General features: G+C 33.1%; 1 protein-coding gene across 5 annotated transcripts in view; it reads right to left on the bottom strand.

The window, feature by feature from the left end:
* Nucleotides 1-1783: 1783 nt before the first annotated feature.
* TRDMT1 (tRNA aspartic acid methyltransferase 1) overlaps nt 1784-12633 on the bottom strand; it is a 57201-nt gene continuing 46351 nt past the window's right edge. For 3 of the 5 annotated variants that reach the window (XM_008692038.2, XM_008692039.2, XM_008692040.2), the window contains 4 exons: nt 11560-11903; nt 9468-9525; nt 8268-8397; nt 2438-2950 (listed from right to left, as the gene is read on the bottom strand). In XM_008692038.2, coding sequence (XP_008690260.1) covers nt 2850-2950; nt 8268-8397; nt 9468-9525; nt 11560-11903 — 633 coding nt within the window. In that variant the 3' untranslated portion in view covers nt 2438-2849. Of the gene's footprint in view, nt 2313-2437; nt 2951-8267; nt 8398-9467; nt 9526-11559; nt 11904-12633 lie in introns of those variants that run through there. The other 2 variants (XR_568946.2, XR_005838925.1) reach the window with 2 other exon arrangements.

Raw genomic sequence — 12633 nt, 5'->3', positions numbered from 1 at the left:
CATGGTGCACGTCTAATTGAAGGGCCAAAACGAAACATGCAGGGTGCACTGAAGGTCAACTGATCCCATAGTAACAGGGTGATCCGTGCCCTCCCTGCTGTCACTTGGCTCTACTGCCCCTTAGGACTATGAAGCTCCAGCACCCTCTCATATGATGACTACCCATCTCCTCCTCAAAAAAGTTTTCCAGTATGATTCATCTTGTTTGTATTAATTCATTTGGTTATCTCTTGCTCATTGTTTCTGGATCCAAAAAAGTTGCTAAAAGTATGAGGCAGGGTAATAACTTAAAATTATTTGGCAAGCAATTTGAAAGAGCACCAAAAGAAGTAATACAAAAAGGAGGATAAAAAATCAGTTTACTGTTAGAAATGGCAAAGATTTCATTGCATATAGTTCTTTCTAGAAGAAGAGGTTATAGTTTCCAAAATACTGCATAAATCAGTAAGTCCAAACATCAGAAAATAGGATTTCTAGAACAAATGTTAGGCATACTTATTACCAATAACATAGGGTAGGCATTCAATAAAATAACACTTTTAAGATTAATTTTGCATGTACATATAAACTATAAAAATCACACTGTTAAATATGTCTTCATTAAGGTGTGAGTTTTATCCTTGCTACTTTTTTATTTTCAAGGGCAAGAATCATATCCCCATGAATATATTTCAATAATTTAAAAAATTCACAAAGCAATATTCTGTCTTCTAGTTAGGAAGAAAACACTCTACAGAGCTTTCCTGGGTTTATAGTTGGTGCACTGGACTCAACACTTACTTTGTGTAACATTGCTCAATGGGCATAGGACACTATAATTATAGCTTAATCATAGTAAAACTCTGAACCCTTTTATTAGTAAGATTCTTTCAGCAGTGAAGAGAAACTAGTGAAAGTGTGCCAAAGTAATTTCAGATTGTTGTATACTAAAATTTCTGAGACTTATAATAAGGTTTGTCGTTAAACACCATACACAAAATGTAGATGTGATCATTGATACATATATGGCCTACAACTTCCCTATATCCATATTTATCTATGAGATTTTCTGAAAAAAATGGTGGTGGGGAATGAGTGTGTTTTTTGTTAAGTTGTAGTAAAATGCATATAACATAAAACTTGCCCTTTTAATGACTGTTAAGTACACAGTTCGGTGGCAGTAAGCACATTTACACTGCTGTGCAACCATCACCACCATCTATCCCCAGAACTTTTGCACCACCCCAAACAGAAACTCTGTACCCAGTAAACACAAACTCCCATTCCCCAGGTGCCCCAAGCCCTGGTAATGCCTCGTCTACTTTCTGTCTCTATGAACTTGATGCTTTCACATACCCCATATAAGCGGAATTACAGAAAATTTGTCCTCTTGTGCCTGGCTTATTTCACCAACCATAATATCCTCAAGGATCATCTATGTTGTTGTATGTGTCAGAACTTCTTTCCTCTCATGGTTCAATAATATTCCACTGGATGTATACACGTTTTGTTTATCCATTCATCCACTGATGGACACTTTGATTGTTTCCATTCTTTGGCCATTGTGAATAATGCCGAACATTAGTGTACAAATATCTGTTCAAGTCCTTACTTTCAATCCTTTTGGGTAAATACCCAGAAGTGGAATTGCCGGACCATATGGTAATTGTATGTTTATTTATTTTAAAGGAATCATCATCTGTTTTCTGCAGTAGCTGCACCATTTTATATTTCCACCAGCAGTGAACAGAGTTCCAATTTCTCCACATCAAAATGATTATCTTTTAAGAATAAAAATATCATTTTTATTTTGTGATACAATTGTCGGGTCTTATTTCAATTTTCTTCTTCTTGTCACTTGCTTTTGTCACTGAAATCAAAACCACAGGATTTATGATACAAGACAGTGATTAGAAACCCTAATTCCAAGAAGCCTACTGAGAGAGAAAGAGAAAGTTTAAAAAGCTAATTCACAGAACAGTCATATAAATTAGGGTCAGAGGGCAGAGTTTCCTCCCTAAAATCTGAATGTCATGCTACATCCTTAGAACATAATGGAAAATTTAACTTCCAAGAAGAAGCGGGAAGGAAGACAAAAGCAAGCTCTCATGATAGCAAACTGAAGGAAAGTTATTTACAAAAGAAGAAGGAACAATGAAGATTCCTGGTTCAGATGGAGGTAGAATTAAAGATAATCAGATAACGTATACCTACATCTTCTGTAGCTTCCAATGGAGAGGTAATCAAGAATTTAGGATTATTTTTCTGACATTTTCTTCAGACTGTTGTATAACCCTGAATGACCATAATTTGTTTTAAAATGTTATATGCATCTGTTTAGATACAATTAAGAAATGTTTAAAGGATTGGAATTAAGTAAAACATTCAATGTTTGAAACAGGCCAGAATTAGAATCATCGTTTTAGAATGAGGAATTAATCATCTAACAAAAAAATGATAGGATTCATAAAGCAATTTGTTTAATTAACATTTAAAAACATAATTATCTCAGGTTCACTATACTATGCCTGTCACAACACTTCATAAAATACTCATGTAGACATTCAAACTCCAAGGTTCTTAAATTTGTTGATATCGTAATATTAAAAAGAGAACACTTTACATGTATATTTAGCAATTTCGTATGAAAATATATTCTCCTAAAGCATAATAATAATTTCTGCTTTACAAAATACAGTAATACAAATTTAGGAAAAAAAACTGGCATTTTTATGATAAATCCAAATTTCTTTTTAAAGAGATAAAAATAGTTTAGTTGAATTTCATCAAAATCAACTCAAAACAGAATTTCAGAATTACCATCTGGATATGAAGAAATAATGTGACCATCTCTCAGAGTCATTTTTAAATTATTCGTATAGGATTTTGATTAGTTTAGCTACTACATGCACATTGAGACTATTTCCAAGTAGACGATAACGCTGTTTCACTGTTATCTTCTCAGGAAATCCTAGAAAAGAGAGATAACAATTTACAATACATTCATTTAAAATATTAACTTCCAGAGATAAAAGGATGATGTATCCTTTAGTAAGAACACAGTGGTCGTTCACATAAATAAGTCCCTAAGATTTCCATGAAATTCAATTAACAAATGAAAATCTAAAGCCAAAAACACAAGATTACATTGCCTATACAATGTGATATTATATCACGTATTATGCTCAGTGTACACATAAGTACACCCATAACATCCACGAAACTCATCAAAATCTGAATTGTAAAGCACTTTAGGAAAAGTAGTGGCTACCATTATTTCACAGTTGGTTTCCTTTACTTAATAACAGCTTTATGGAGATAAAATTCACCCTTTTAAAACGTACAATTCAGTCGTTTTTAGAATAGTCAGAGTTGTGCATACATCTCCACTATTTAATTCCAGAACATTTTTATTACTTCAAAAAGAAAGCTGGCTCACAGCTAACATCATACTTGAAAGTAAAAGGTTAAAAGTTTTCCTCTAAGATCAGGAACAAGACAAGGATGCCCACTCTTCCCACTTTTACTCAACACAGTACTGGAAGTCTGATCCAGAGCAATTAGGCAAAGAAAGAGATAACAGGCATCCAAAGTAGAAATGAAAAAGCAAAATTGACACAATTTGTTGATGACATTATTATATATATATAAAACCCCCAAAAACTCCACCAAAAACAACGTGTCAAAACTAATATATGAATTCAGTGAAGTTTCAGGATATAAAATTAATATTCAAAGATCTGTTGTGTTTCTACATACTGACAACAAACTATCAGAAAGAGAAATTAAGAAAACAATCCCATTTACAGTTCTACCAAGAAGAATAAAATATCTAGGAATAAATTTAATCAAGGAGCTAAAAGATCTATACACTAAAAATTGTAAGACACTAATGAAAGAACTGAAAGAAGACACAAATGGAAAGATAGTCTGTGCTAGTGGATTGAAAGAATTATTAGTAAAACGCCCACTACCCAAAGCAGTCTACATATTCAAGGCAATACCTATCAACATTCCAATGGCATTTTTGACAGAAGTGAAATACACAATCCTAGAATTCATATGGATTCACAAAGGACCCTAAATAGTCAAGGCAATCTGTGAAAGAACAAAGCTGGAAGTTCTGCTCTGATACAGAAAAATGAACTCAAAATGGATTAAAGACGAGAATGTAAGACCTGAAACCATCAACTCCTAAAGGAAAACACAGGCAGTGAAATAAGCTTCTTCACATCAGTCTTGGCAACAATTTTTTGGATCTGACTCCAAAGGCAAAGGCAAAAAAAGTAAAAATAAACAAGTGGGCCTACATTAAACTAAAAAGCTTTTGCACAACAAAGCAAAGAAAATTATCAACAAACTAAAAACACAATCTACCGAATGGGAGAAAATATTTGCAAATCATGTATCTGATAAGGGATTAATACACAAAATATATTGAGGGAATGTATATTGGTGCAGCCACTATGGAAAATAGTATGAAGGTTCCCCAACAAATTAAAAATAGAACTACTGTATGAGCCAATAATTTCACTTCTGGGTATTCATTGGCTAAAAATGAAAACTAATTTGAAAAGATATATTCACCCCACATTCATTGAAGCTTATTTATAATAGCCAAGATATGAAAACAACACACACACACACACACACACACACACACACACACACAGGAATAGTATTCAGTCATAAAAAAGAATGAAATCTGGCCATTTGCAACAATACAGATGGACCTTGAGGGCATTATACTATGTGAAGTAAGTCAGAGCAAAAAGGACAAATACTCAATGATCTCACTTTATGTGGAATCTAAGAAGCAAAGCAACATGATGTACCAATACTCCGTCGTCTTTATAGCTAAACATTATTCTATCGCGTGCATATACCACACTTTATTTATCCATTTATCCACTGATAGACATTGGGTTGTTTCTACTTTTCAATTATGAATAATGCTGTTATAAACATTATGTACATATTTTTGTGTGGACATGTTTTCAGCTCTCTTGGATACATGCCTAGCGGTGAAAATGCTGACTTATACAGAAATTCCACATCTAACATTTGAGGAACTCCCAAACTGTTCTCCAAAGTAGCTGCACCATTTTATATTCCCACCATCAATGCATAAGGGATCTGAATTCTCCACACCTTTGTCAACACTGTTATTGTTTGTCTTTTTGTGACGTGGTATCTTCTTATGGTTTTGATTTACATTTCCCTAATAACTGCAGACATCTTTTCATGTGCTTACTGGCCATTTATCTATATTCTTCGAAAAATATCTATTCAAATCCTTCACCCATTTTTAATTGAATCATTTTCCTTTTTATTGTTGAGCTCTGAGAGTTCTTTATATATTCTGGATATAAGTCTCTCACAGTTGTTTTTTATATTGTTTCCACAAGTGCACTTTCTCATATTGGACTTTCATTTGCTATATTCTTTTTCCAAACAAAATGGCCCACAGATACAAAATTTGCTAGAACAAAGCCTTGCAAATAGCAACATGAAAGACTGTCCATGAAGTATACCACTATAAGGTTAGTTACAATTTTCATATTCCGTATCCTCTGGCATAGCAATTAAATAAAGGAAAAGCAATTTATATAATAAAATGAAGGAAATAATTAAAAACTATAAAGAAAAGCAAATTATATATATTTTTGAGGACAAGAAGGAAGAGTTGATTATGATAAAGTTGCTTCATCAACACTTGACATTATACTTACTGCAATAAAATAAGTGATTACATAATAAAATTATATTTGCAATTGAGCAAGATCATAAAATCGCTATTATAAAGATAATATGTCTTAGGCAAGCACATTAGTCATCTAAAAAATTATTTCATTCAAATTAGACAGAGATACAAATAGATCTCAGAAGTTTAGAATATTCCAGGTATGACCTTTTGTAATATTATGATTACATCACAGCATAAGAAAGGTTTGAAAGCGAACAAGTCAGACTTGTAAAAATTATATATATATATATATATATGCTTGTGCATTTTATATACAGATATAACTTTTTTAAATTAAAAGGTGACTTTTTAAAAACTTAGGTACATTAAAAAAATAATAATCTTCAAAAACAAAGAAACATAGCATTAACAAGGTCAAAATAGCAGCTTTCATTCTGTAAGTGTAGGTTAGTGGCCTCTTCCAAAGCTTGCTATCTCACGAATGCATGCCACTAGCCACAAAAAGAACCAGCACAAAACATATGAACGTATAAAGGGTCGATGCAAATCCATTGTTGACAGTGGACAAGCAGCTCAAACAATGCCCATTCCAGATTCAAAGTCAATCATGTTGGAAGCACACATAAAGGACAGTCTGTCACAGTGCTTTCAGTGGTGACATTAGTCAGGCCTGATTATACAAATATAGCACATATTTTAAAGAAGGTTAAGCAAGTAAAAAGGCTTTCTTGTATATATTATACATATATTTTCAGAGAACTGTGAAAAATCTTAATTTACCTATGTAAAATTTTTAAATGATAAAAAAACTACTTATGAAGTAAACGCTATGAAAGCAAATAAATGTCCATGATTTTTAAAAATAAAAGCTCACATTTGAATTTTATATTGTGTGTCAGATAGCGTGTAAGCATTTATGTTAACTCACTTAACAGTAACAGCGACCCTATGAAATTGGTGCTGTGATGACCCCCATACTACAGAGGTATAAACTAAAGCAGAGGGGTTAAGATGCTGCTAGGATTCAAACTCGCTCAGTCTGACTCTGGGCCCATGCTAAGTGTCAGTATTTCTGCAGTGACTACTACTGCTTAAAGAAATACGCACGCAAAACATAGGAATTAGTAATTAGATAGTAACTCTCTTCTCTCTTTAGTGCTATGGAAAGTACCTTTGATTGTTCTTCCAAAAAAAAAAAAAAGTAAGCAAAAAGGCAGACTGGGAATTAAATTCCTGAGTCCAACTCTCAGCTCTTTATTTGTTTTATGATGTTCTCACTCATTTTGTGACATAGACTAAGACAAGGAAAGTTTGTGTTTTTCTTAAATAACACTCCCCAGGATATTTGTGACTGAATGAGATCACCAAGAAAAAGGCAGAGAGTTACAAAATAAACCTGGTTGCTGTGACTACACTCAGAGAGCCAAATACCAAGAGGACGGTCAAATTATACAGTTTATTCCCAATGTACAGAAGGATATGTTCCAAAACCTCATCTGTAAATCCATTATTTAGAATTTAAAACATGATCTATTTAACCCATTTTCTGTTTCCAAAATAGTACTGTATTAATATTACAACAATATTGGATTTAGAAAAGTTTGGCCTTTTCTGCATCCAAACCCCCAGAGTTATCAAAAATATATTTCCTCTTTGCGTAGTCCTGGAAGCACATTAGAAGGTCTGTCTTTCCCCCATCACCACGAGCCAGGTACTGGCCACACACCCACCCAGCCTACGAAACTGATAGCAATCAGTACCACGGAGAGCACAGGTGCCAGGAAGGAGAGATCAGGGATGGGGCAGGGCACTCTACAAGGCAAGGGCAATGTGTCCAATCTCTTAAGGGCAACAATCCCTGGATTTCCTGGACTGCAAAGGAGTTAGGACTGAGTCTTTCTCACTCTGCAACTGCATCTTCATTTTTGCTCTTGAGATTCCCTGCCTCGGACTCCATAATCTTTTGTCCATTCTGGCATACGTGTTCCTGAGTAAACCCTTTCTTTCCATTAGGAAAACTTTCCTAGACCACCTCTCCACATTCTCTTTTCTCCACTTATAGGGAGGACAAAAGGTACATAACTGTTAAGTATGTGTCTCTGAAGAGAATAAATACAAATACACTCACCACCAAAAAAATAAATTAATTCCTTTACAATCTTTTAATTTCTTCATAAAAACGATAATTCTAAGTATTCTTTCACAAGACCTAGTGTGGGATTATTAGAACACGACTTCTGGAATCAAGAAAATAAAGCTGGAGACGGAAATGCTATTAAAAACCATCGTGGGGAGAGGTGAGAAATGGCAGATTTGGCCCTTCTTCCCTGAAAACAACTCGGGACCATTACTGGAGTAAAGGGAGAGAGCATGGAGGCTGAAAGGAATGGACTTAGGTTAAAAACAAAAGCAGAAATTGAGGGAAGGAAAATGTCAAAAATGGCATGATCAGGAAAGGAAGAAGGTTTCTTACATCCATCTGTCTGGGCTAGGGTTTATTCATAAAATACACCTATGAGTCACTACTGAACTCTAGGACCTTTAATAAATGAAAACTGGGGTCTGCATGTACCCCACATACCGAACTCTGAAGGAAATCCAAGGAGATTTGCTATTTCTTTAGGAGTGAAATATCGAAGTTTAAGCATTAACAATTTTGTTATCTTTTCTTCTTGTGACAAATTGGTAAGGGATTTGTAGATATCCTCAATCTGTAAGAAAACAGCCAAGATAACTGATAAAGTAGAGTGCAAGTAGATTTGTTAAGTTAAGATCATCTCTTGTGAGATACTTTAAAAAGGATGAACATAATAGTGTGCTGTAATACCCGGTAGCAAAATGCACAGGGCAAAATGTCTCTTGCAATGCATTCTATAATTGGCTCATCAATGGCAAATTAACTTTGAAAATGAAACATTAAAGCCTAATGTTGAACAAATCAGGAAACTTTCAGTTTACCTGTCATTTTTGATCCTTCAAAAATTAAATCATAAGAAATAAACAATGGCAATATGACATAAAAGAAATACAATGAAAGATACGAAAAAGAAATCTGATCAACAAATGAAATCTTTACAATGCTAACGAGTACATCATTAAAATGTTTACTGTTTATGATCAATTTCATCAAATTATTTTCTTAAAATGATAAAATACATTTGGTAAATATAAATTCTCAAATCCATTTGCCCCTAACAGGATTTTTATCATGGGTAAATTTTACTAATGGTAAGAGTTTAATTCAGTATAAAAGAAGATGACATGATTTCTCTTCAAAATTATTCAAAAGTATAAAATATTTTTGTAGCCTATCAAGCTTGCTTTCAACTATGATGCATGAAGAGTTTACAATTAAAGTATTAATCAAGAGCCTTGCTAAAATGTAGATTTCTTCCCCTGAAAGGCAGTTTTATAGTGTGTGACCCAAAGGAACATTAAGATATTAGTGCATAATTTTAAAGAACATTAACAATTGTATGCTGCATTTCAATTTACTCCTTGTGCAATAAAAAGAATACCAAAGGTGAAAATAAGAAAAGAGAAAGTGAAACAAAATATTCTTCATAGATAAACTAATCTAGCAACAAGAAACAAAAAGATTTATTCTACAGTAAAGAATTATATACATTACATTATGTATAATATATGTATATATGAGTAATATGTATATTCATTCCCAATTAAACATGTAAAATTATTTTAATATTCTCAAATTTTAAGTATTAAATAGATTTACTTAAAATAATTTTCAAATATTTTAGTTCTAAAGCATATACAATACCTGCACATCCTCAGTCGTCTGTAACACAGATCCTGTCCCTTCTATGTAGCTTCCATAACTGAAACATTAACACGTGTATTATGCAGCATCTAATGTATTTGTTAATGTGAAATTTCTTAAATATTTCTTGAATGAATTAATCAATCTACATAGTTACATCCTTCTGAAATAGTCTGAAACATAAATGTGCTCTGTAAGTGAAAAATTCCTGGGTGAAAGACATAAGATCATTCTATTCAAACTTCTCAGACACTAAACTTGGCATAGTGTTTTGAGTTGTGTAAAAACCACTTTGAATTATGCATTATTAATTATCATTACTTTGGATTATCAGTTTCTTAATGTTCATCACTAGAAAGCATGCATTTATTAGGACCTTAAATCCAAATTCTATTCAATATCGGCATCCCTACCACATTAAACCAAATGCTATGTAGGTGAAAACAAATTGCTACTATTTTTTATAATGCCTGAACCATCATTTCTCCTTATGAACTGAACAGCCCACTCTCCAGTACTGTGACAAACACAGGCCCACTGAACATGCGTCTGCCTCTTACTGTGACACGGTGTTTTCACTTTTCTTCATACAACAAAGAGACCGTTGTATAAAAAACGGTATTAAAAGTATAAAAAGCTACAGAAATACAAGGTATTAGTAATATTTCTTCCCCTAAGATCACTGCCAAGCTAGCTGTTCAACGTACTATCACAATTTTTTTCCCAAACAGACCAATTTAAAATATAAAGACACACCAGGGAAAAGTACTTTTGCAAATCTGTTTTCTCATATTATCGTGTGTGTGTGTGTGTGTGTGTGTGTGTGTGTGTGTGCATGTTTATATTATCTACACTAAAACAGACTTTTATAGTAAGGCTTCCTTTATACCATCTTTATAATTACAAAAGAATTTCAAGGTTGTTTTTTATTACCAAACTGATAAGTCTTGTCTTATCATCCTTGGAAACAGACAACAGCTGAGTCAAGTCTTTTAAGGCAATGCAAAGTAATAAACCAGTTGCCCTGGAAGTACAAGATAAAATCAGAATAAATCTGGTATGGTTGTATCGGGACACAGCGTGCATGAAAGCTAACTAGTAGGTGAAAAGAGAAAGCTTCAAGTTTCAAACACTACACTTACTCATCAAATGAGGTTGAGTGGCATTAACAAAGCAGAGACAGGGAATCTTTCATAAAATTTTCTGGAGAGGCCTAATTTTCCCCTTCTTTGTAGGTTTTAAAAAATTGATGAAAAACATATTAACATTCAAAAAATAACCCAAAGGTAACCAATAAGAGATATTATATTATGCCACGATAATGGAAAAGTTCTTTATGTACTCATAAGTAATAATGTCCAGTGTATATTGTGTAATGAAAAAAGCACATAAAAGATACAGTATATTACCATTTACTTAAAAAGTGGGGTAAAATATACATGTATATTTAAATACACCCTCACACATAATACCTTCGGAAGATTAGACAGTAAATTGAAATTTCTGGTTGCATGTAAGGAGGAAAATTGGATGAGTAAGAGATAAACAGGGAAGGAGTCTCACGATCTTTGTACCTTCGAATTTTGAACCATAAAAATATATTACTTATTTTAAAAAACTGAATAAAATTTAAATATGCTTTAATGGACACCAGATGATTTAACTTTATTTCTTGATATTAAAATTTAATTTCTTCTTATACATTGATTATGAGAGTGAACATAAATTTTTGAGGTCTGGTGTGCCATGAAAAGAAAGGTGTTAAAAAGTAGCCATTCGGTATCTACAGAAACCATGTTTCCACCAAGGGTAATTAAGCTCTTATGAAGGTCACCAAACAAACGGCATTGTGTTTTATGAGCACTTTTGTGGGTTGTGCACATAATGTTCTGCCAGAAGGAATTTTCACTCGTGCATTCTATTGGAACACGAAAGCAGGCAATTACGGGCAAAAAAAAAAAAAAAAAAAAAATCATTCTGGCAGAAACATTTTGTAAAATGCTCCTTGTTTTGAGAAGAACTGAAAGAAACAATAGTCATAAAAACCTGGCTATTTTGAATATCCCATTTAGAGTTTCTCTTTAAAACCTACCCTTTGGTAAAGCATGTGGACCTTCTGCAAGTGGGCTTAACAATGTCTAACAAAAGAGCGTATCGCAGCAATGATTTTGGCGGTAAAAAATACTGATTCACGTCAACATCATCTTCAAGAAAATCTTTTAGCATTTGCACAGAGAGATCACTGTCCTGGTGAAGTTTCCGGTCGATTTCTTCTACAGTTTCAAGCTTGAAAAGAATGGCCTCTTTTCCAGAACATTGTCTGCTCTTATCTACGCAAATATTTGGCTCAATTTTCTTTCTTTCAATTTTATTTTCTCCATCTATTGTATTTCTTTCTAGATGTTCAGATTCAGTTTTGGGGAACTCCATCAGTACCTGGCATTAAGTGAAAATACACAGCCTGTAAAAGCTTTATTAAAAATAAATAACAAATTAATAATGTCTAGTCAACATTATGCAAAAAATGTCTTTAGCCTTTATAGAGTTGTCATTAAAAACACAGGAATTCTGATTTACTGGTATGTATACAAATTATTATAAGTTTTTCATCATATAGCTATCGTGTCATCAGGCTACAACTGATTTATTTCATGGAATTACTGCTTGCTGTATTTATTAATAAAAACATTCCACAAAGCAATAGGAAATATGCTGAATATAGATACAGAATCATATTTTTAAAAGAACTTTAGAAAGCAACATTAGTTATGGAATGAATAAGTCATGGGAACAAAAGGCACAGCATTAAAAAAAAAGAAAAGAAAGTAACATTAACATTCCCAGAAAATGTTCATTGGATCAAAGTTTGCCATACTCCTTCACTAAAAAAGAAAAACTGGAGCACACCCATGAGCTAAAGGAAAACTAGTAATTAAAAAAGGGAAACCACTTTTTCCCCTGAAAGGTTATTTCTACTCGTTGAGTCCCATAGGAAAACCTTGTTTCTGCAAAACATGTAACCATAACGTCCTATGTTGTAAAAGAAAATCAGTTCCAGGAATTTTTAATGCTGATGTCTTTGTTAGTATAGTTTGTAACATTATTTTTGGAATTGATCACTATGGAAGAAGAGATGTATTGGTATTGTAGGGCAGGGGATCCAAAT

Source organism: Ursus maritimus, unplaced genomic scaffold (assembly GCF_017311325.1).
Source record: "Ursus maritimus isolate PB19 unplaced genomic scaffold, ASM1731132v1 scaffold_31, whole genome shotgun sequence".
NCBI classification, from domain to species: Eukaryota; Metazoa; Chordata; class Mammalia; order Carnivora; family Ursidae; genus Ursus; species Ursus maritimus.
The sequence above is the reverse complement of the archived record's forward strand: the minus strand, read 5'-3'. Positions and strand labels throughout refer to the sequence as shown.